This window comes from Eumetopias jubatus, unplaced genomic scaffold, assembly GCF_037043125.1.
Source record: "Eumetopias jubatus isolate StellerSeaLion01/CBP00866 unplaced genomic scaffold, mEumJub1_p1.0 scaffold_9, whole genome shotgun sequence".
NCBI lineage: Eukaryota > Metazoa > Chordata > Mammalia > Carnivora > Otariidae > Eumetopias > Eumetopias jubatus.
In genome coordinates this window covers 112,721,130-112,747,263 of record NW_028274815.1, presented here as the reverse complement: position 1 = coordinate 112,747,263, position 26,134 = coordinate 112,721,130, and the positions used below count along the sequence as shown (strand labels likewise).

At 36.7% G+C, this 26,134-nt stretch overlaps 1 protein-coding gene across 2 annotated transcripts; it reads left to right on the top strand.

The window, feature by feature from the left end:
* The first annotated feature begins 1,636 nt into the window (after positions 1-1,636).
* RAD21L1 (RAD21 cohesin complex component like 1) lies at positions 1,637-26,134 on the top strand. 2 transcript variants are annotated; one of them, XM_088026260.1, is made up of 13 exons: positions 1,637-1,780; positions 2,928-3,057; positions 4,506-4,599; positions 6,701-6,807; positions 10,070-10,240; positions 11,138-11,233; positions 12,216-12,323; positions 13,917-14,143; positions 14,381-14,480; positions 15,320-15,444; positions 17,371-17,463; positions 20,951-21,028; positions 25,946-26,134. In XM_088026260.1, exons 1-13 carry the CDS (start codon positions 1,637-1,639, stop codon positions 26,132-26,134), a joined length of 1,662 nt encoding a protein of 553 aa, XP_087882386.1. The 2 variants fall into 2 exon arrangements, with proteins under 2 accessions (XP_087882386.1, XP_027974362.1); XM_028118561.1 differs by having other exon boundaries at positions 17,368-17,463.

The window sequence follows — 26,134 nt, the reverse complement described above, 5'->3', positions numbered from 1 at the left end:
TCTCGCCCCTCACCCGGTTTTGCCCTCCTGAAGGAGCCCTCTGGCTCTCCCCACGCCCCTGCCCCGGAGCGGCCCGCCCGCTCGGCTGTGCGCCCCTCACTCCCCGCTGCCGGCGGCCGGCCTCCCCCTCCCCCTCCTCCCTCCCCCAAACCCCCCGCCCCCCTTGCCGGGGGCCCTCTCCCAGCAGCGGCCCCTCCTTGACTCCCGGCTCCCGGTTCTCGTCCTCTCCGCTTTGCGCGAAGCCAGTCCAATCTAGAAATACCCGGAGGGACTTGGGGGATGGGGGGGCCTTGGGGGGGTGGGGGAGGGGGGGCTTGGGGGGTGGGGGAGGGGGGCTTGGGGGGGTGGGGGAGGGGGGCTTGGGGGGGTGGGGGAGGGTGGAATATATGCTCGGGAAAATCAGTGTCTCAGGAAAATTAAATCACAGAGTTGTTGTTTTTCCTTAAAATACAATCAATAACCATATACCTGGGAGCAATTTTGTAAGATAAATTGGAATTTATTCCAAGATACCAAACACGAAACAGAAAAGAAGAAAGTGGAACCAGGGCAGGCACAGGCCATAAACATTAAAATCTCCTGCTCTCTTACTGGGGAATGTGTTTTGGTAGATTGCCTAAGTTTTAATTTGGGGCACAGTGATTTGATTTTGGGGGTGGAAATAGGCATTGATCAAAGTTCACCTAAATTTTGAATCCTGTGGCTGATTTTGTTTTTGTGTTCATTTTGGCTTTTCCCTTTTGATCAGAACTTTAAGTAGAAAAGAAGCAAAAAAGCTTTTATAGTGGCAGCTTAAAATACTACTTATATGTGAGCAATAACTTGATTCTTCTCTAGAAGTGAAAGTATAATATCCCTTTGCTTAAAGTGGAGCCTTATTGATATGATATTCTCAAGGATAGTACAGTAGGTAGAAATGTGCATAAATTGTTTTTGTTGTGAGTTAAGGTTTTCGTTCACCATTCTTGTTTGGAAACATTTAAATTTGATTCTTGTTTCCTTTCTTGCTTTGTGATTCTTTTCCTGTGATTTCTTGTTTTCTTCATTTTTCTACTTTATAATCCTTTGGAGTTCCATTATTTTAACTTCAAAGGTTAATACATTGTTGAATAAACCAGAGTATCTTGCAGAAAACAAAGAAATTCAACACCTGGTTACAAGCCAGTGATCCAACAGTTCTCAAATTCCTAAGTTTTAGAAAAGAGGTGACATGTGTTCACTTTTCTTAGTTTTGTCCACCTTTCCTGTTGTTTTTTCCCTATTTCCATCTCCTATTTTTCCCAAGCTTTCCCCTCTTTTTATTTGACCGTATTAATAAGAGAACTCAAATCCTTTGCAAGATAAAATAAGCAGAATGTAAGAAGCCATCAGTGATCAGAATACAGTTAAACCAGGTGTGGGTCACAGTCTAACAGAGCTCTTGTTAGTTTATAATTTTGTATTTTAAGTAACGGTTTCTTCTTTAAAGAAAATAATTTGAATAATGCCTTGAATTGGAAGATAGTCAGTGTTATTTTATAGAACTAATAAAAAGTGTTTTTGCTATAAAATAGCACTGAAATGTTTTTGTAATCAAATTTTAAATCTTTTAATGTTCCTTATAGTTTGTTAAATACAGCTAAGGAATACAGACAACATGTTCTACACACATGTGCTTATGAGTAAGCGAGGGCCATTGGCCAAAATCTGGCTTGCAGCTCACTGGGAGAAGAAACTTACAAAGGCTCATGTATTTGAATGTAATCTAGAGATAACCATTGAAAAAATTCTTTCACCTAAGGTATGTTGTTGATTAAAATTATAGATTAAAATTATAAATAAATAAAATTAAATTAAAATTATAGAACTTCCAAGGAAGGTTTACTTCTGAAATGGTCTTCTCTCTTTTAATTCCTATAACATTTATTACCTGAGCTTAAACATATGTCAGTTTTTGTTGGTAATTACTATTTTCATGTGTTTATCATGAACAGATTGGGCTCTGAAAGAGAACGGTCATGTTTTACACATGTTTTGTAATCCTTTCTTATTCCCTTAACAAAATACCGTGTAAGTCATAGGAACCAAATAAGTACTTCTTAGAAAAATAGTGAGCGAATGAATATGGAGAGTAGAAAAAAAGGATTGAGTATAAATCAAAATATATATGAAAATACTTCATAAAGTACTATGTTCATTATAAAACACTATAATAATATATTAGAATTTGCATTAAAATATTGTTTTTGTATTTTTTTAGGTTAAGTATTTTTCTGCTTAAAAGAAGGATGAATGATAATTGAAAACGTATGTGTCAGGCACTGGGCTAGGCTTTATGTTCATTAGATTATTTAATCTTCACAACAACCCTATGAAATGGGTTTCTTTTAGCCTCAGTGAAGTGTGGTAGTTAAGAGCACGAACTTTTGGGTTAGTCGAATTTAAGTTTAATTCCTACTCCATTAATAGTTGTGTTACGTCAGGCATGCTACCTAACATTTCTGAGTCTCAGGTTTGTTTGTTTGTTTTTCTGTAAAAAGAGGATGTTTTCAAAATTAATAAATGAGCTCTTAAGACAATGCCTGGCACAAAATAAGTGTATAATAAGTTATAGCCATTATTAATAAACTGAAGTTCAAGATGGTTGAATGACAGCCTCAGTAACTGAGCCAAGACTTGAACCCGAGTCTGCCTGACTGCAGAGTTTATATTCTCATGAAATCAATATTAACATATTTTACTTAAATGGTGCATGAGATTATCTTCATTGAATAAGTACAAAAGTTCATCATTTTACAAGATGAGGTAAAAGTTAAGTAATTTACTTTAAGTAAGAATAAGCAAAATGTTTGCTTTATAAAGAGAAGAAATTCTATGATTTTATATTTTTCAAATAGGGTTTATGAGTCTGATTCTTAACATTCTAATACTTTAAAAATTATTGAAAGGTGAAAATTGCACTTCGAACTTCAGGACACCTTCTTTTGGGAGTTGTACGAATCTATAACAGGAAGGCAAAATATCTTTTGGCAGATTGCAGTGAAGCATTGCTTAAAATGAAGATGACATTTCGCCCAGGTATACTTGCAGTGTTGATTTGTCTCACTTATCTTGGTCCCCTTTTGCATTTTTATTTTGGGTGGCCTCTTTTAATTGGTGGTGCTCTGTAATTTCCAGGGTGTATAGTGAATATAAACTTCCTTTTCACTGATTCTAAGTTTCCATGGTTAAGGACAAATTATATTCTTTCCCTTGCTCTTTTCCTGTGTTTGCAGGAAAAGGTTATACTTTGAAAAACTTGTAAGGGTTCCTGCATATTTACGTAAAAAATATACGTAAAGCTACCACACTTAGGTAAGAAATTCTGATATCAGTTTTAATGGATTGCTTAGCTTGCTGTATCTGTTTTTGCCTTTATGCGATGTGTTAGAAATAGTATAATTGACAAAACCCGGATATCATAATTGTCATTGTTTTCAGAATTCTCAGGACTCTAAGCAGCATGCTATTATGAAATATTATAGAAAATGTCTAGGCATTCCAAAGTGCTAGAGGTTTACATGCATCATAAATATAGCCTTTAAATTTAATATAAAGACATTCATCAATTCTACCTTTTATTATGGCTATTTAGGTACAGACCTTGCCTCTCACACTAGTTCGCAAGATCTTTGAAGGCAACATCTTTGTCATATTTATTTTCTGAATCTGTTATAGTACTTGTCTTAGTGCCTTGAACATACTATTCCCTCAATTAATATTGTCGAATTGGGGTTGACAGGGTTTTTTGTCTTTATTTAAAATAAAATATTTGTAGAATCTCTACATAAGTTTATACTCAATCAAATATGGTTAATTTGTTCATTATTTCATTCATATAATCCACAGATATTTATTGATCCCATATTTTGTGCCAAACACTATTTTAGGCTCTGGGATACAAGGACAAACAAGGCAAATAAGGTCCCTTTCAGTTTGGTGAGGAAATCAGATAATGAAAAAGTTTTTTAAAATTACTACAATAATTATAGATTGTGATTGTACTATGCAGGAATATAAACAGGGTATTACAACAAAAAATAACAGAAAACTTTACTTGAGTTAGGCTGATTGGGAAAAGTCTTTCAGAGAGGATAGAATTTAAGGTCAAACTTGAAGAATGAGAAGTACCCAGCCATGTAAAAAAATCCCTGAGGGAATAGCATTCCAGGCAGAGGGAGCTGTGAGAGCAAAGGTCTGGAGGAACAAAAAGGCCAGTATGGTTGGAGTCTAGTGAATGAGGGAAAGATGATGCTGATAGGTTTGTAGGGCTGCAGAGGCCCTGATTAGAAATTTGGGTTTTATTTAAATGCACTGGGAAAGTCACTAAATCATTTTAAGCACAGGAGTGAGCTGATCTGGTTGCTTTTTAAATATTTTTAATATCACTCTGGCTGTTTGTTGAGAAGGGACTGAAGAAGGGCAGGGGTTGGGAGTTTCTTATATAGCATTATTGCTCACTGAATGTGGTTTTTGATTCTTTTCAGGACTGGTTGACCTTCCAAAAGAGAATTTTGAAGCTGCTTACAGTGCTATCACATTGCCAGAAGAATTTCATGATTTTGACACCCAGAATGTGAAGTAAATTTTTTTATTTATTTTCCTTCAGTTTGATTTTCTTGATATTTTGTTTTTTTCACCTTCATATTTCATGAACACAAGTGGAATCTAGTTAACAACTAAAATACACATGCAGTTGACTAAGACTTGAATTCAGTGTGAAATTTTGAAATACAATGCCAAAAATGTATCATTTTATTTGCTGAATGTAGTTTGCAATATTGACAGTATGTTCATCCATTCATTCAGTAAATATTTAACGGGTGCCTTCCATATGCCAGGCACTGCTCTAAGCACTAAGGAGATAGCAGTAAACAACAGCTCCTGTCTGCATGAATCTTACATTTTAGACAAACAATAAACAAATAAATAAATATACAGTATGCTAGGAAATGATCAGCAATATGAAAAGAAATAGAAAATAACGTAAATAAATGACAGGATGGTCAGGAAAGGCTTTTTTTTTTAAGGTCAGAACTGAAACCTGAAGGAGGTGTAGAAACAAATCATTCAGTAATGTGGGGAAGAATGGTCCAGGTAGAGCAAGTGGGAAGGCCCTAAGGCAGAACATATTGGACATTTTCAGGGAACAGCAGGGAGGCAAGTGAGATGGGAGTGCTATAAATGAGCATCTGAGTGGTAGGACGTGAGGTCAGAGAGGTAGCTGGGGGTGTAAATGATGTAGGGTGTTGTGGGCCACATTAAGGACTTTTATTTTACTCTGATAGGAAGCATAGGAGAGTGGATCTGACTTGATTTCAACATGCCTCCTCAGGCTACTTATTATAAGGGGGAAAGGGAGGAAGCAGAGAGCTTATGAGAAGATTATTTCAGTAAAAAGTCCAGATGACCCTCCCCACCCCAACACCTAGCCCAGGGCCCCTGCCATCAGGGGCTGCAAGGGAAACTCCACCCCACCTCTTAACCGGGAGCTGAGTAGATCCTAGCACTGAGAGGGTCTCACCCACACCAGGCCATATCCTCACCCCCCATTGATCTGAAAGTGAAGGCCCAGGGGACATGGGGGGAGGAGGGGATTGGTGGTTGAAAAGAGTTCGTGCCTTGGGGGGGGGATGCCAGAGCTCATGACTGGGATGGGCAGGAAGGGGACATGACAACCCCACCCTGTCTGTGGGAGCCTGAGAGCCCAACTGGGGTACGTGCCCTCCCCACAAATGTGGGGTCAGGATGCCTGGCCTCTGTGTCCTAGAAGGGTCCTTCCTGTGGTCTTTGTCTTGTTCTTCCTTAATAAACAGTACTATCCCCACCAAAAAAAAAAAAAAAAAAGAAGTCTGAGGGAGAAATGATAGTGTCTGTGATCACTTCACTTCTCAATCTTCATGTTATCAAGGTGCCAACAGAGCCAACAGGATTTCCTGAAGAATTGGATATGGCTTTAAGGGAAGGAGAGAGGCCTATATGATTTGGGCATGAGAATGGAGTTAACCACCTAATGAGATGAGGATAACTAGGGAATGGCAGGTTTAAGAGGGGCAGGGTAAAGGCTAAATTAGGCTTTATAAATTTTATAAATTTTGAGATGATTGTTGCACATCCAAAGGGAGTAGGCAGGTAGTCGAATATCTTTGTCTGAAATTCAGGAAAGAGGTCTGGATTGGGATATATAAATTTGAAAGTTGTGAGTATATAGTTGGCGCTTCACCCATGAGTCATAAGAGACCTCCAGGGAATGTGTGTAATTTTTTAAAGAGAGATCTGAGAACAGAGTGTTGGGTCATTCCTAGTAGCTAATAGTCTGATGAGGTAGAACTAATAAAGGAGATGGAAAAAGAGCAGCCAATGAGGTAGGAAAAAGATAAGGAGAAAGTAGGCCAAGAGAAGACTGTTCCATGAGGGAGTGAACATCTGTTTCAAATGCAGTTGGTTAGGGTAAGTAAGATAATGACTGAGAATCGACCACTGGATTTGGCAACCTAGAGATCATTTGTATATATGCATGTACAATAAACTAGTGTTTGTAAATAATACTATTGAGGAAATAAAAGTATTTTTATAATAAAACTTGTTTTTTGTTTTAGGGGTTTTGGTTTTTTTTTTCAGGATACTGCAAAATCCTTGGGTTCTGTTCCCATGTTTTTCTCAATCTTCTGTTTCTCCATAGTGCTATTGATGTTTCAGAACACTTTACTCAGAACCAAAGCAGACCAGAGGAAATCACACTTACAGAAGATTATGGTAATGATCTACTTTTCCAAGCTGGAAGCTTTGGTAAGAATATTTGAGAAATTAAAATTACAAGCTATAATCAATTGTACTTGCATTTTTGTACTGAAACAATGTCAATAGAAATAGCTATCTCTACGCCAGTAGAAATATCTTTAGAATGAATCTCTTGTTGTGTAAATGCAACTGTCAGTAAGTTTGCCCTTACCTTTTTCTAAAGAGGTGTCAATGCCAAGACTCAGTCTTAGGCTATAAACTTCCCTTCTTAGTGTACAAGCATTTATTGAATACTTACTATACGTAGGTACCATCATAGGCATAGGCAGTACAAAGTTTGCAGAAGCATTTCCTGAAGGAGCTTCAGGCTGTGAGAGAGACATGAAAATAAACATTTGCTGTAGTAACATATATATAAGGTTGTGTGCTGCATATAGTGTACCTTCAAATATGATAATTCCTCCAGTATATGATGATATCAATTGTAAAAAAAAATAGATTTTAACATGGCTTGGGACTGAGGAGGAAATACACATGCTAAATACATACTCACTGATTGTGAAACAGAAACTGTTGAGTGTATTTTAGAATTGAAGCCATATAGTATTTGTTCTTTTTATGGCATTTACCTCTGTCTTGCACCATGATATTATATACATCCTGTGTTGGTCTGAGAATTCCAAGATGATAAGATCTGTGTCATATTCATCTTTGACTGTCTTATAGGTGGGGAGGTGGGGAGGTGAGGAGCAGAGAGGGAGGAAGGGGGAGGTGGAAAGAATCTCAAGCAGACTCTGCGCTCAACGTGGAGCCCCATGTGGGGCTTGATCCCACAACCCCGAGATCGTGACCAAAACCAAGAGTCGGATGCTTAACCGACTGAGCCACCCAGGTGCCCCACTAGGATCACTTTTATCTACACTTTCTGTAAGCTTCATACCAGTGCTGATTTACAACAACAACAAAAAATTGGAAATGCCTTTTAGGTCTTCTTTCTATTTCCCTAGCCACCTATATAGTTCACCAGTAGTGGGGTGCCTATATGGCTCAGTTGATTAAGTGTCTGACTCTTGACCTCAGCTCAGGTTGATCTCAGGGTCATGAGTTCAAGTCCCACATTGGGCTCCATGCTGGGCATGGAGTCTACTTAAAAAAAAAAAGTGTGTGTGTGTGTGTGTGTGTGTGTGTGTGTGTGTGTGTGTGTGTATACTATATGTATATATAGTGTGTGTGTATATATACATATAGTTCAAAAGTACTAAAGGCCTGGAGTACTATAATACCCTCCTACACATTTCCCAGTCTCTTCCCACATTTTATATATCTCTGCAAGAACAATTGTCCTTAAATTCCTTTTTTTTTTATATCACATTCCTCTACTTAAGTATTTTGGATTCCTATGACTTACTTTAGACACCCCTGCCTATCTTCAAGGCCCTATACCAGTTTATCATCTTCTTTGTTTTATCAACTTTGTTTTATTCTCACTACAGAATTTTTGCTCTAAATGTCTTACCAGCCAACCAATACAATTTAACTGTTCTCAGTCTGTGTCTCCTACAATTCAAAAAAGGGGAAGAACATGTCTTAGTACAGCAACAGACCTGAGTTTGAATCAGCTTTCTCTATTGCCTTGCTGTGTGATATTGGGCAAATTACCTAGCTTCTCTGAGCCTTACTAACCTTTTTGTAAAATTGAGATACTACTAGCATCATCAGAGTGTTATTTCCCTTTCAGTCCTTTTCACCAATAAGTGATTTTTCTCTCCTTCAAAAACTAGCTCAAACATAATGTTTTCTGAGAAATGTTTAATATTAATCCATACTATTCTGAACTACAATATAAGATTGAAAACAATGATTATTTTTTTAATTTTTTTAAGTAACCTTGGTATCGTGATGCTAGTGTTCAGAATATAGTGTCTGTTCATAAATGTTATTATCTTATTAACCAAGTCTGGTTTCTCTTTTGGGAGCTTTCAAGCTGCTTCTGGAAGATATGAGCATATTTTTGGTTTGGGGAGGGGGGTTTGGTTTGTTTGTTTTTAAGTCAGTCTTCTATTGAGCACATCTTTAATCCAGTGCAATGAAGGCTGCCTTTTTCTTTTTTTTTTTTAAAGATTTTATGTATTTATTCATGAGAGACACAGAGAGAAGCAGAGGGAGAAGCAGGCTCCCCGCTGAGCAGGGAGCCCGATGTGGGACTCGATCCCCCAGGACCCCGGGATCATGACCCGAGCTGAAGGCCTTTTTCAACTCTTCCTTTCTAGGAGATGTAGGCCTATAGAAGAATCTTAATATAAGTGATACTTCATTATTTTCTCAACTGACTAACACTAATTAACATGGGTTATTAAAGAGAGGGAAGAGAAGACCAACCTCTGTCTGACCGCTGGTTTCAGACTCCTGGACCTAGAGACTGAAACCCAAGAAAGGGAAAAATATACATGTGCCGATGGCCAGTCTGGAAGCAAGTCAGTTTGAAGCAAAGCATTCATTTTATCTGCTGCTGTGGAGTCTTAGGAGTTTGCTCTCATAAGTTGCTATTTTACAAAATATTTTACCAGTGAAATTCTAACAGATATGGTCCTGTCTCTACTAGGTTCAGATCCTGGCTTTGTCATTTGTTAGGGTATGCCTGTGTGCAAATTATAAAACCTTTCTATGGACATGTTTCCTTGTCTGTACAATAGGATTATAATAGTATCTTCTGTTACATAATATAATACACATAATAAATACTCAGTTGATGTTAGCTTCGTTTAATGTTAGCTGACCGGGTTTTGTCTTTTTGACTGCCATATCTCCCAACACCTAGCAGATTGCCTAATACCCAGTCCTTCAATAAATGTTTATTGAATGAGTGTTATAAGCCCATTCTTTAATATTTTACCTACCTTTCCATTCCTAAGAAGAGAGATATGCTTCTTATTTTCCAAACCTCCATTATGGATAAACAACACAAGCAATTGTACTTGGAATAATATGAAATAATGCTTATCAAGCAGGACATGACCTATCTAATGTAGAAGAAATCATTCCACTGCCAATAATAATCCTCTGGGAAATTATTAAACTGAACTACAACTAAAAACTCTATCCGAATGTATTTTCCTATTGCTTTAGAAATCCACTCTCCACTGATTAACTGAGTGACATTAGTTGAACAATTCAAATAAGTTTTTTAGCTCTCATTTTTCTTATCTGTAAAATGGGAGGGGCTATACAAGAAGATATCTGAATTTCCATCTAACCCTAAAACTCTATCTTTCTATGGCTAACTCAGTATTAATGATATATATTTATTTAGGGGAGGAATCAGAAATTCTCAGAAGACATAGCCTCTTTGATGACAACATATTGCTGAATTCCAGTGGTCCTTTAGTTGAACATAGTTCTGGAAGCCTTGCCGGAGAAAAATCTCTGTTCTATGACAGTGCAGATGGATTTGGAGATGAAGGGGCTGCAGGAGAGATGATTGGTATGCTATCTGGTTATATAGAAATTGGATATTTCAGTCATACTAGAATGTATTAATAGACTTATTAGATCAAACTAAAATTTCAGGTGTGCCCCTGTGTCATATAAATCAATATGTTTTTTACACAAGTTTTCAAAATCTATGGTGTATTTAAACATTTGGGCTAGGTCTCAGTGTATAGCCACCTATTTAAACACATTTTTCATATAGGTTATAAAATACTACTTGTTTCTATTTTTTACAAATTCCTAATTTTTAAAGGGGAAGGAGTGGAGGTAATATATTCCTCACAAAATATATTAGATCATATATTAGAAAACATTGTTTTCCTTGATAGAAATTGTGAAACAGCTATTCTAAAGGATCTGTCCAACATTTTATAATTTTATATTTATATTATGATGTTATTATAAAATAATCATAGAAATAGGGTAAACAAAAACTGGGAAATCTAAATACACATATTTTAAAGGTATTGATGGCTAAATAAATGTTTTTTTTAATTCTCTAGTTTACTTTAAAGGGCTGGTTATGGCAAATTTTTTGAAATTTCAAAATTATGAAAAAACAGTGGTTCTACCTTAAATCTCTACCAAAGAATTTTGAAAGCTTTTACTTCTTGATTAAAACCAAACATGGCTGTGTAATAAGGTTACTATCTTGCTATTAGTTTAGTAAATATCTTCTGAAATTAAACATCTATTTAATAAAGGAAAGGAAATGATATATATAAATTTTTATATTATCCTGCTTGAAATATGATAGTCTTTGTAACAAATCAAACCTACTTAAGTAGGGTTGTACTTTATAATCCTGTATACAATAATGTCAATAAATGTTTAGTGACCAAATGACAGTCAACTCTGTATGACAAAAGTATTTATTGTGTTTTTTAAGACAACCTACTGCAAGATGATCAAAATGTCCTGTTAGAAGATATGCATTTGAGCAGAGAAATTTCTCTGCCTCCTGAGCCTCCTGATACTATAGTGGGTATGATGAAATTATCCTTTGTGTAGAAAGTGAACAGATACTAATATTTAGATTAAGCCTTATAACTACACAGTTTAAGTAGCAATATAGTATAGTGAATGATAGTAAAGAATGTCGTCCCTCAAACTCTCTTGAGTCTGACCCTAGACAATATGGAATAGGAAACTAGGCTCCGAGAAATGTACAACAATGTTATTTAACCAGGATTGGGTTTTTTCGGTATGAGAGCACATTTAAACACTCTGCCAAAATACTATGCTTTTGAATCATTAAAATAATATGTGCTACATGTTCAAAACATCATTAATGTTTGACATTAATGTGGTTGTTAATTATTAATATTGTTAATTATTAATATTAATACCATATTGGCATTAATATAATTGGACAATCTATATACAATTTGAGAAAAATTACAGATGTGGGGATATTTTCTACTTGAAATTCATGTGAAGGTAACTCAGATTATTTAAAGTCTTTCTGTCTGATTTTTCCTGAGAATTAAAACCATAAATAACCCCATTTTGATTCTTCACTCTTTTTGATGTTACATTTCCCTCCTAACACATAGTAGAAATTTAAAATGTAAAAAGAGAGGCGATATAAGTTTACTTATGGTTCTTTATGGGTCAACTAATAAGTGATTTAACAGAATACAAGTTTTTTAGCGGACATATAATCAAATTTATGTCGGTCATTTACTGTGGTTGCTACCACTGTTTCTACTAAGTCTAACCTTAGATGTTACATGTGCAGAAGAAGGTGATGATACTTGACTCACCTAGACATTGGGCCCCAGACCATATAATCTCTGTGTCTCTTCAACTCAATTAAGTACATGATTCTAAAAATCAGGTTTGGTTCCAGTTAGCAATATAAATCTTCAATTATCATTATCTTTTGCTTTCATTCTCATACAAGCATCTAACTTATAACATAACCATTATTTTTTTAATAATTCCTTTTATGGTGATGTTATTAGTGGAACCAGATAATCCAGAGTATATATGTCTACCTGAGAATGGAAAAATGGATGAAACATTATCAAATGAAGAACAAGGATTTACCCTTGACCCAATTGATGCTGCAGGTCAGACTCATTCATGTTTTTGTTTTTATTTTTTATTTTTAAAATTTTTTTAAAGATTTATTTATTTGAGGGGGGAGGGGCAAAGGGAGAGGGAGAGAGAGAATCCACAAGAAGACTCCCCACTGAGTGTGGAGCCTGATATAGGGCTCGATCATCACTACGCTGAGATCATGACCTGAGCCGAAATCAAGAGAGTTGGCTGCTTAATCGACTAAGCTGCCCAGGCCCCCCTTTGTTTTTTTGATACACTATCTTATTTACTGTGAGATAATCTGTGAAATATTGGAGGTAGTCAACCCAGTAATAACATTTGCAATATGATAGGGAAAGAGTATGGAGGAAATTTGAGGTGATCCTTTCATTATTTCAGTCGTGGTCAAGCCATATACCCAGTTAGGGAAATTGGAAAATCTAAAACTGAGTTCAATGCCAGTAGTTACAGAACCATTACTCTCTGTTGGGCGGAGAAATGAAGAAGACATAGTACCTGCTTTTAAAAGGCTTACAATCTGATTGGGAAGATAGATAAACATGAAAATAAATATAAAATAAGGCAGAATAAAAGGATCAGAAGAGAGGCCTATGCCCTCTAACATTTAACCTCATGCATATTTTTAGAAATAAAAGATAAATATTAATCTAATATATAACTTGACCTTGTAAGGACATCATAGGTTTAAGTAGTATAATTGATATGAATTTCAGTTATAAACTCAGGCATGCAAGGAATAAAGCACTCAAGTTTTTTTCCTTGCTGTATGCAACTCTGAGCTTCTATCTCACTGGGTTGGCAAAAATTTCAATCTGTACAGTTCCCCTGTGTGCCCTAAGCCATGTAGTGTCAAAATTTGGGGGAGGGGTGTGGCAGGTGGAAAGGAAACTCAGGTCATCAGCCACAACAATTTGTGGTACCCACTGTCCCAGTCTATATAGCCTCTGGGGTCATCACACAGCAGCCCTTCTGGGAACTTGTCGCGTTCCCAGGATTTTACTAAGGCACGTTAGCAGGCAGGTTACTTTTCCATCTGGCTCCTTCTGATCTCAGATCTTCACCCATTCTGGGAAATCTAATCTTCCCTTTTTGCATCTTTACTAAGGAAAAGTGTAACTTCTGCTTTCTTTCTACCTGGTAAAATTATCTAAAGGAGTGAAATCCCATGGGCCTAGCTAACTACTTGGAATTTGTGTATGAATTTCAATGGAGGAGGGAAAAATATACTGGACAAATACAAATTAATGTTTCAAAATATCCTATTATATGGATATTTTAGGGAATTTCAAAATTGAGCAACTTCCCTCATTATATCCTCTGCTCCAAATTTCCTCAGTTGTCTTCCTGCTAGGTCAAGAGAGTCCCTCCTAAGCACTTTGAAGGAACACTTTACAAAATGCATCAACTGTTGGCTACTCAGGTACTTTAGCTGTGCAGAAACCTTGTGAAGCGTAATTTTTCAGTAGAGAGAAAGGGATTTTCTTCCCATGGCAACTCTGTAGGTTGCACTGTGGTAGATGTTTCTTAGATATGCAGTGCCTAGAATATCATTTTACAAAGCTGTACAACCAATCACATTTGTGCCTATTTCTTATATTTAGACATTGCCGAGAAGAGAAAAGGCAGAAAGAGGAAATTGCTCATAGATCCAATCAAGGAGATCAGTAACAAAATTATGCATAAACAACTTACTTCCTTTACGGACACACTTATGGTTTTGGAACTTGCACCTCCTACCCAAAGATTAATGATGTGGAAGAAGAAGGGAGGAGTGGACACACTTCTGTCAACTGCTGCCCAGGATTTGACTCATGTTGAACTGAAAATGGTAATAGTTTTCATCTTTTTATGTAGGTGCAGTGTTTGGTTATAAATAAATAAATGCATATTTACATTCATGTATACAACAGAATATAAACTTGTAAAAAATACCCCTTACTTTTGAGTTAATTTGCTTGATGTGTGTGCTTGAGTTATAGTTTTCATTTTTTAGCACATGTGCTTGTATTTTATTGAACTGTTTTACTTGTTCAAAAACAAAAAATAAAAATGTATGTTTTTACAGTTGTTTACAAAATGCTTTCTGTCCTCTGGCTTTAAACTTGGAAGAAAATTGGTACAGAAGGAATCAGTAAGGGAAGAAGTGGAAAGCAAAAACATGATAGGTGAGACATCCTAACTGTTGTGTTGAAGGGAATGTTATAGAAACAAAAATGTCATTTTATATTTCAAATGAAAATGGGATCCAGTTCCATATTCCCATGTATAAATGCTATCTCTTTAGAAGAGTATTTCAACTTAAAAGAAATTGTTATATCAGCATTGCCTGCAGATTAATTTTTGCCCAACAAGCTACATTAAAAAGATGAGGTATATATACTATGTGGATTCTTCCTAATCCCACTCCTCCCTGTCTCCCCCATCCCTACAGGCAGTACTCTAAACCTTCAACAGATAAAACTATTTTTATCTAGGATGGTAATGTTTCACTTTAAGACAACTAACATGAAAAGTCACCTCGTGATAAGAATAGCATTTACACCATACAATTAACCTGAGACATAGATACTTCCATCCACCTAGAGGATACATGGAGTATTAATAATTACTGATTATTATTGTGACTATTATAAAGGAATAATAAAACCAGCTTTGGTAGTGAATGAATCTCTGCTTCCTGATCACCTGTCCTGAAGGCATAAAATCTACTGAACCATACACCAAGATGGGCTTGAACTATCCATGTTGTCTTGTGAGTGCATGTGTTGGAGTGAGTGTGGAGGAGATAGTTGATGGAGGATGGGGAGTGGAGGTGGTAAGAAGCAGACAAGGGGAAAGAGAAGATAAATATACATGAGACTTGGGAAACTATAAGAAAGTTTGTACACCCTTTGCTTAAATTCTTGGATTCCAGGTTTTCTGTTAGAAGCTTTCTTTTTTAACAACCATATTCCAATTTAAGTTTGAAAGATATTTTGGTGAAATCTTTACTCTCATAATTCAGAGACCTCCATGATGGAAGAACAAAATTCCCAGCAAGACTTAAATCAATCCAAAACTTGGAAGGACGTGATTGATGGATCTAAGTGTAGCTCTCATGAGGATATCAATAAAAATATTAATTCTGAGGTAAGTTAATCAAAGAAAATCATAAAAATATTATTTTTCTGACACGGAGTGAAGGAAACTTGAGACTCTGATATGTCTTCTTACATTTATAGTTTATATTTCATCTTATTCTGTAATTTGTTTCATAAGTGGCAGTAGTATGTAAAGCATGATTTTCATCTACAGAACAGAATTTTCTGAAGCTTGGGTAGTAAATTACAAGATAAGTAGTTTCATACTGTAACATTTTGCATGGTACATCAAATAGATGAGTGTACTTGAATCCAGTTATATCCCGAGAATGCTACTGGGCCCCACATTCAATATCATGGAATTTTTTAGGACTCTAGACAGTGCACCTATGTTTTGTTTCTGATCATAAATTCACTCTTCTCACCTCTAAGACTATGTTTTAGACCTATAATTACCTTAACCTTGAATCCAAAAGGCTATCTAAAATCCATGACCAAACAAAATTTTTTAAAAATTTTATTTGAAGATGTAATTTTTATTCAAAAAAGTAGTTATTTAAAAGCATCATTGGAAACGATGTGCTTTAAAATATATTCCCCATTGTCACTTTAGTGGTTGTACAAATATAAATATTATAGCCAAACCAGATAAAAATAAAACTAGTGCTTTTCTGGTTTGTTTCATCATCACTGTATTTTGATAACCACTCAGGGAATTCAAAGTCAATCCACATTGGAACTGAATGCCCTTGCAAGGAAAGACAATTTTGTAATGCATTAAAGCAATGTATTTTACTAAAGATTTGATAGTATACTAGATATTGAGATACTGGGTTGCCAGTAGTACTGTCTTCCTTATTTGGGCTCAGGCATTTCTTCGAGTGCACCTACTGAAAATTATGATCAGGCAAGTTTGTTTAGTTCATGATTTTTTAACATAGTAACAAAACAGATTTTCCCAAGTGCTTGAAGAGATTGATATAGGAGTTCTCTTGACCTTCTTAACTCCTTTACTCTACACTTATGCTTTAATTTTCAATTCCATTCTTATTCTGCTTCTAAAAATAGTGAACAGATGTGAAATATAATCAGGAATGGGAACACATCGACAGAACAGAAAAATATTGATTCTGATTAATCATTTTCAAATTTTCATAGAACATTTTTATGTAAAGTAACTACAAAATTGAGAGTACCTAAAATGTAGAATATTCATAGAAATTAAAAGAGAAAAAAAATAAGTCCCCACAAACATGTAGATTAAAAAATAAAATGCAACTCCTTATATTCACTAAAAATTTTAAAAGCTGGAATGAAAAATCAAGTACCCTTTGTTGTAGGAGGCTCCTAACTTGAAGACTGGTTAAAGATGAAAAAGGTGCCGCCTGTTTCTATAGCAGTGAAAAAAGGAGATGATAAGGAATGGAGAATTTCTGGCTTTCTCTTGTTCCTTCTTCCTTTATGCCTTTGTTCCCCTTCCAGAGGACACAGGTTTTCTTCCCTTTTGCCAATGACAGCTCCAGCAGCGGTGGCAAGAATCTTGCCATGGCCCTAGGTGGGGATATTAATATCCCTTCCCCCATTTTCAGCCCTCTGTTTATAGTTCTCCTTCCTCTGCCACCTGGTACTGGCATGAGGATAGAGGTAGGGGCTGGGGCTAGACAAAATGCTTCAAAGGAAAGTGGTCTCAGCCACACAGCTATGAAGGTGTTTGATATGAGGTGTGCAGTGGTGAAGGAAGTAGGAGTAGAAAGGATGGGCAGCACAGAGGGCAGGGATGTGCCAGTTTTTCATTTGTGGAGGCATATGGAAAACTGGGCAGCCTATCTAGGATATTTCAGAAATAATATTTTGTGAATGCAGGTAGTATTTTAAATTAGTTTTAGAAATGAGCATTCATTAACAAAATAAAATTGTTCCTGTGATTACTACTACTGTGACGACTTACCTGTCTTTCCCTAATTTGCTTTAGCAGGATATTGTTGGAATGGTAACTTCAGCTACTGAGGAATCCTCTTTAATGAATGCCGTCTTAGGACAAGAAATTGAGAATTGTACAGTGGAGTTGGTAAATATATGCATAGTCTTGAGAATATTCTTAAAAACTTTGTTCCTGGGGCGCCTGGGTGGCTCAGTCAGTTAACCCTGTGCCGTCGGCTAAGGTCATGATCCCAGGGTCCTGGATCAAGCCCTGCTTCTCCTTCTCCCTCTGCCTGCTGCTTCCCTTGCTTGCGCGCTCTCTCTCTCTAATGAATAAATAAAATCTTCAAAAAAACAAAAACAAAAAACTTTGTTCCTAAATAGTTACCACGTTATTGGCCTGAAAATTGGTTTTAGAGCTGTCATGTTACTGTCTAGAATTATTATTTAGTCATCTCAACAAAGAGGTATGTCAGTAGTTTGATAAAACATACTCAGAATTGCTTTGACCTTTTTCCTTTCTTTAACGTATTTTTTTTAAAGATTTATTTATTTATTTTGAGAGAGTGAGAATGAGAGAGAGAGAGAGTACATGAGAGCGGGGAGGGTCAGAGGGAGAAGCAGGCCCCTCGCCGAGCAGGGAGCCCGATGCGGGACTCGATTCCAGGACTCCAGGATCATGACCTGAGCCGAAGGCAGCCGCTTAACCAACTGAGCCACCCAGGTGCCCCTCTTTAACTTACTTTGAAATTTCAAATAATTTTAAAGAAAATTGTGAGATTTTTATGTTATCAAAGGTAGTCATAGGTTAAAAATATTGAGAATCACTGTTTTAACTTAAAACAGTTTTAAAGAAGCAGAGCTATAATAGAGGTACATCTTAGGGCATTTGAAATTTTACTTTATTTATAAATGAAAAATTAAAAAACAAGAAACAAGCATGGCATTTTTTTTTTCCCAAAACATTATACGGGTCAAGGCCTATATCTGTCCAAGATTTCTAGAAGTCAAAAAAAGAAAGTGGTCTGCTCAAAGGGCCACAATTCAATAGCAAAGCCAGAAGTAATAGCTGACTCACCTGGCTCCGTACGTATCGTTCTTATTTCTGCAGTCTTTGTACCACAGTGCTGAAGCATTTTTAAGATTGTAATGAATTTTAGCAAAAGTTTCTTACTGAATAATATCAAAATAGCTATTAGTGCCAGATGCTAGTTTGTTCTTAAATAAATTATCTTTATAATGAGTTCCAAGACTACTAGATTGCTTTTTCATATATGGAAAACAGACTGAATTCTCTAGATAATCTAGGACAGGATAGATACCTGAACTTTTTTTTTTTGTAAATTTTTTTTCATTCTTTAAATTTTTTTATTGTTATGTTAATCACCATACATTACATCATTCGTTTTGGATGTAGTGTTCCATGATTCATTGTTTGTGCATAACACCCAGTGCTCCACGCAGAACGTGCCCTCTTTAATACCCATCACCAGGCTAACCCATCCCCCCACCCCCTCCCCTCTAGAACCCTCAGTTTGTTTCTCAGAGTCCATCATCTCTCATGGTTCGTCTCCCCCTCCAACTTACTCCCCTTTATTCTTCCCCTCCTGCTATCTTCTTCTTCTTTTTTTTTTTTCTTAACTATATTACATTATTTGTTTCAGAGGCACAGATCTGTGATTCAACAGTCTTGCACAATTCACAGCGCTCACCATAGCCCATACCCTCCCCAATGTCTATCACCCAGCCACCCCATCCCTCCCACCCCCTGCCACTCCAGCAACCCTCAGTTTGTTTCCTGAGATTAAGAATTCCTCATATCAGTGAGGTCATATGATACATGTCTTTCTCTGATTGACTTATTTCACTCAGCATAACACCCTCCAGTTCCATCCACGTCATTGCAAATGGCAAGATCTCATTCCTTTTGATGGCTGCATAATATTCCATTGTGTATATATACCACATCTTCTTTATCCATTCATCTGTCGATGGACATCTTGGCTCTTTCCACAGTTTGGCTATTGTGGACATTGCTGCTATAAACCTCGGGGTGCACGTACCTCTTCAGATCCCTGCATTTGTATCTTTGTGATACCTGAACTTTTTACCAGAAACATCCAAACAGCTCGGCCAGAAGTGGGTTGATTCATTTTCACCTTTCTCTTTGCTTCTGTAGACACAGGTTATTTTCATACATGGTCAAGCAAACCACAACACAGCACAAGTTCAGCTGTTTTAATAATCCACTGGGCTTTCCACACAGTGGATTCAGCAGTAAGGTGTCCAGATAGATCAAGTAGACAGGCTTCAGCAAAGCGCAGACTATTTTTTCTGAGCATTTTCCTGGTTAGTTTAGTTGTGCAGTTATAGGTGAAGCTGCAGTCTCATGGATCTTTAACAAAGAGTTGGTCCACTGCTTTTTATATTTGAAAAACGACATTTGTGTATTTAACTATATAATAAACACCAGTAATTGGGTGAACTCATTTATCCCAGGGCAGACCAGAAAGAAATAAAAGTAAATTGTACCTGGAGGGATTTGGAAAACTCTTCAGGATAAAGTGACCATATTTTCAGGTCATTCCCACTGGAATGTAAGAAAGGAAGCTATATAGGCAGGACCAGGAAGGCAGTATAACTGGTAGGAATGAGGACTCTGCAGTGCCCTTAATTTCAAGTGATTCAAAATAGCATCCAGAATATTCTGGAACTTTCTGAAATCATTTTGGAGTCTGTGAAATTGAAAACAGATAGGAAGTGTCTGGGCTCCAAAGGTACCCATGAAGTGACACTTGACAAACAGTGCACCTGTGGTAAGGATGATTGCTTGGTCAGAGCTGACCTAGGAAAAATTATAAAGTAGGTCAGTTCTGTGCCACCTTTCTCCCCCCCCAGCCCCCCACCCCCTGCACTTTGTAGACTTGCTCTTTTGTCAGATTCATCAGCACCTTTCCTATGTCCAGTTCTGTTCTTAGCTCATAAAGTGTTAATTGATAAGAACTTAGAGTGAGTTCCTGTGAAGGGATTTCAACCTGACAATTGTTAAATATTGAGGTGTTTCTGAAGGTGGCTAAATTTTAAAGACTGAAAAGAGTGAATATATTCAGATAATATGACAGGAAGTGGGTTGATCTTTTTTGGACAAGTTACCCTTGAAATCAAAAAGGTTCTAATCCAATTGTACACAGATTGCTAAATATCACTTACTAATTAGACTGTCTATATCACCAGGTAAGTTCACATAAAGGCCTTTACAAGGCAGTTTTTTATAGCTTTATGTTTATTCCTGTCAACTCAGTTCAAATTGACCAGAGTTGGGATAGTCCTAACCAAAAGTCACTGCTGATTTTACTTTTGAAAGTAAGGACATAGTCCTCTTGGATGCATTACCAATACAGCTGCAGAATCTCCTACTCTGGAGCCTCTCGTTGCCTAGGTAGCATAGATATAATCCTGCAAAGATTGATATATATTTGTATGTTTCCTATTCTCTTTATCATCAGACTATAAACTATTTAGCAGGACCCAGTGTTATAGTTGGGTTTCTTGTAGCAGCTAACACTATGCTTGCCAAATAGAAAACATGCGGTAAAATTTGTTTAAATGAAATATTTTATCAATCATTCCAACAGGAGTCATCAGGGAATGAACAAAATATTGAGACAGAGAGATGGAATCGAAGAATTCTTCAGATGTTAAATAGTTTGCAGGTAAGATGGTAGGGTTTGTCAATCCTATTTTTGTTTTTAAAAATAAAATGTTGATGTCAATCTTCTAGATATAATAAAAATGAATTCGTCTTCATTATTTTTTTGTTGAGACCAAATTCCACTAGAATGAAATGATTTTGAGCAGTATACCCAGGGCCAGCTGTGGGAGTTTGCTTTTGGTGCCTGCATATTCTAACCAATTTCTTCCCTATACTCATGCTCCTAAGACATCTAGTGTATGTCCCATTCTTGTGCCTAGCAGGCTACCAGCTATTTCTCTCTATGAAACTAAGTTTATAACAGTTTAAAACAGATCATTTTAAAATTTAACTTATATTTTGGGGCACCTGGGTGACTCAGTAAGTTCAGTATCTGACTCTCGATTTTGGCTCAGGTCATGATCTCAGGGTCATGAGATAGAGCCCCGAGTTGGGCTCTGTGCTGGGCATGGAGCCTGCTTGAAATTCTCCCTCTCCCTCTGCCCCTCCCACCTCCTTCCCTGCTCTCACTCTCTCAAAAAAAATTAACATATTTTAATCAAAATAATACATGTATATAATTTGTAAAGTTCAATAGTTCTATGCTATAAGGCTAAGAAGGAAACAGAAGTTTTTTGTCCTACCTTCCTTATTTCCTAAGTCCTACTCACCAGAGGCAACTATATTAAGCTGTTTCATTTAGTATTTATATTTCTAATTACATATTCTTACTGTTCTTTCTTGATATTTCAGCTTTAAATTTTATCTGTTGACTTCTTTCAATGTAAAATGAAAATTTAGCGTAGTTATAGCTTTCTCACCGCAGTCTGTTTTTAGCACAGTATTCAGTGTTTACAGTGTTATAATTGTAATAGTTATCATGTAGGTTTGATTTTGACAAAGAGTCAAAATATCAGTGGTTTAAAAAGATAAAGTATAATCTGGTATAGCCGCTATGCTCACCAAGTTGTCAGAGACCCAGGTTACCTTTATCTCATTTTCTTTATTCTCAGAATCAAAAATGGCTAAGTACCCACCATGTCTGCATTCCGTTCAGCAGCAAAATTTCCTTTAAGGGTACAACAAGAAATCGTGTGTATCACTTTTCACATTTCATTGCCCAGCACTTGGTCACCTTGCCACATCTCTCTGGGAAATGTAGTCCTTATCTGGCAACCTTGGGCCCAGCTAATTATTCTATTGCTATGAAAGAAGACAAGAATGGATGTTAAGGGACAATCAGCAGTCACTGCTACAAAGACTATGTGAAAATTTGTGTAATTACATTTCTTTTCTTGTCAACTTTATAGTGGTTTTTTTGGAGTTAATCATTGCCTCATTTTTCCCATTTGCTTAGTGTCTATATACTCATCCTTAATTCTTTTCTCAAACTCTCTGACAATATAATGAAACCCCTTTTAATATGCTCAAATGTGTCAATTGATTCATCAGTTCCAGTATGTTTTCTTGAAGATATTCCTTCCAGAGCTTATCATCCTCTTGTTCTAATTGGACTAGCTGCTCTCTAGGTCTTTTCCCCAGTTTTTATCTTGGGACATTCCTTAATCATAATACGGGAATTCCTTTGTCTCTTTCCTATATTAGTTTCTCTATTTCTCAATGCTTTGATCTTCTTTTACCTTGAATTTTTTGGTGGTTAACATCCTTTCGTAATTTCCTGAGATAAAGAGTGCATAGGAGGTAGACACCCTATGTACAAGTCTGAAAATTTATTTCTTTTACCTTTAACTTGATTTGGTGTCTCTAAATATAGTTTGAAAATAATATCTTTCAGATGTTGAAGACTTTGAACATATCTAGGCTTCTTGTGTTGTTACTGAGAAGTTAGATGCTGCTTGGTTGGCAGTCCTCGTGTAGGTGACCTTTATTTTCTCTCTGGAATGTTTAGGTCTTTTCTTTACTCCTAGTGGTCTGAAATTTCATGATGATGTGTTTTGATATGGGTCTTTTTTCATTTATTGTGCTGAGCAGGTAATGGGTTCTTTATTCGGAAAGTTCATGTCCTTGAATTCTAGGAAATTTTATTGTATTTCTTAGATTTCCTTCGTGTTATTAATCTGTTCTATCTTTCTGGATTGCCTACAGGTCAGATGTTGGATCCCCTGAGTTACACCTTTAATTTTTAAAAAATCTTTTATCCCCTTATATTAATTCCCCTTGTCTTTTTATTTTTTTCTACCCTCTAGAAAATGTCTTCAACTTTATCTTCCAGTTTTTATTGAATTTTATTTCTACTTTCACTTTTTTTGTTTTCCAGGAGTTTTTTTCTTAGTTATTAATTATTCTTTTGTTTTGTAGCATCCTAACCTTTTCATTTATTTATTTAGTTTTTTAACAGCTTTATTGAGGTATTATTAACATACAATAAACCATACCTATTTAAAGTATACAGTAGATAAGTTTTGGCATTATGTGTGTATCTGTGAAACCATCACCACAATCAAGATAGTGAACATATATATATCTACAACCCCAGAAAGTTTCCTGTGCCTCTTGATAATCCTTTGTCCCATCTCTCCCACTGGTCCCCCTCCCCCCTCCTCAAGCAACAACTAATCTGCTTTCTTTCAATAATCATCCTCATGTTTTTTGGATACAGAGTCTTCTCTTTCATAGGTTATAGTTTTCTTCTGGTCCCTACATTGTCTGTGTTTGCTTAGTGATTCTCTTGAATGTTAGTGATGCTCTTGAATGTTAGAAATTAAACTCAAATGTCTGGTAGATCTTTGGTTATCTGTTCTTATTTAAAAGTGAGACAGCAGAGGGGTGCCTCAGTGGCGAAGCTGGTTGAGCATCAGACTCTTGGTTTCGGCTCAGGTTGTAATCTCAGGGTTGTGAGATCAATGCCAACCTCGGCTTTGTGCTCAGCCAGAAGGCTTGAGATTCTCTCTCCCTCTCTCTCTGCCCTTCCTGCTCATGCTCTCTCTCTTTCTCTCTCTAAAATAAATAAGTAAATCTTAAAAAAAAAAAAGAGTAAGCCAGCAAAAATTAGATTGGAAGTTATATAAACAAGGGTGGGGCTTGTAGACTTATGGTCTTAATAGTGAGATAATTGGGCAGTGCCTCACACACACACACACACACTTGCACACACACAGGCGCCATTATCTGTAGTCCTCCTAACCCCCAGGCCCCCCTGGTCAGTTTTCCGAGCTAAATCTTCAAATCTACTGGCCAGGAGATAAAGCATGATGCTGCTGGTTCAGGAACCAGCAATGAGACAATGACTGTCTCATTGTTTAACTTGTAGAATTTCACTTAACCCCTAGCTTGTGGTATGACACTTCTCCACCATCCACAGTGCTTGGTATTCCAACTCTAGAGCCTCAGCGGTTGGAATCTCTAGAAAAGCAACTTCCTGCCTCCTGGCAGGGTATTGGAGTCATGGTCTCCTGGTTCAGTGAAGTGGTTGAATGGACCTGAGGGTCTGACTACTCCCAAGTAGACTTCTGAGGAATTTTTATCTCCCTCTTATACCGTTGCCTGCAATTCCTGAGCTTTTCCAAGATTCTATAGCTCACACTGGCTTGTTTTCTGTTGGCTTTCCTCCCTGCTGGCACTTAGGTTTTAACTTTCTCTACTCTGCTAAGTCAGTCAGTCTTTCACTTTGTCTTTATCTCCTTCCTTTGTCACCTTTTATTCTTTTACCTTCGTTTTAGAGAGGTTTCTGGAGGGAACAGAATAAATAAGCATGTGTGTTCAGCTTGCATATTGGGGTATTTTTCAAAAGGATTATTGAAATTGAAAAGGGTGTCCCTCTTCTCTCCCAGGGGAAAAAGTCAGTCAATCCACATCTTGTCTCCTCAAGAGCAAATAAGCAAAGTTTTGGCATGCCATCTCTGAAAGGCGGCTGATACCTGTCCACTCCTTTTGTTGAGATAAAGTATGATAAAGTATTTAATTTATTAGTTTGCTAAATGTTGTGGACTAGCAAAAAAAAAAAAAAAACAACTGTATATGATATTTCTAAAAATACTTCACAGCTATCAAAGGAATAAGAAGCTCAAGGGATACTGACCAGTATTTCTAACTAAAAAAACTATACTGTACTTGTATTTTAGAACTCTGATTCCAAGTACTAGTCTTCATAAAATGAGTTACCTTTATCCATAATTAAATACTTTATTGTATCTCAATTTTTTCTAGTAGGTTCATAGGTGCCCTATGGTGAATCTAACATCTTTTTAATCTGTGCCAAGAAACTGGGAGATGTTTATATAGTCATATTCCTCTGCCACTAAGATATAAATATAATTTTACATTTATCATTATAGTTGTTTATAGTCACCCCCACCTCCCAGTACCTTTAAGGAAAGGAGACCTGATAGGGCTGATAATTTTCATTGTATTTGAAGCCTCCCAAAGTCCTATGGATTGTTTTCTGCCTGCAAGTCTAAACTGACCTCACTTTCCACAAGAGCCCATTTATGTTAACATCAAATTTTTTTTTAATATTTTATTTATTTATTTGACAGAGAGAGACACAGCAAGAGAGGGAACACAAGCAGGGGGAGTGGGAGAGGGAGAAGCAGGCTTCCCGCAGAGCAGGGAGCCCAATGCGGGGCTCGATCCCAGGACTCTGGGATCATGACCTGAGCCGAAGGCAGACGCTTAACAACTGAGCCACCCAGGCACCCCAACATCAAATTTTTAAAAGGTCTAACATTTGTATAACACATCAGAAATTTGTATAACACTTTAAGAGTTCTTTTGCATGCATTTTCTCAGTGAACCAAGCTTATACTCAATGACCTATAATGTTTTTTAAGTTTACTAATGAGTCATTTGCATTTCTCCATTTTAGGATTTCACGCTCACTTACCAAAAATATCAATATTTTATTCATTATGCATCCACAGCCTGCTGTACTTTTAATGATGTTTCTCTTTCCTTTCTTCTTTCCTAATTATTTTCCCAGGAATCCAACAAGATGGGAATGCAGTACTTTAGTCTGATGAAGCTCTGCAGAAATAGTGACCGAAAACAAGCTGCTGCCAAATTTTATAGCTTTCTTGTCCTAAAAAAACATCAGGCTATTGAGCTGAGCCAGAGTGTTCCCTATGCAGATATTATAGCTACAGTGGGACCAATGTTCTATAAAATGTGA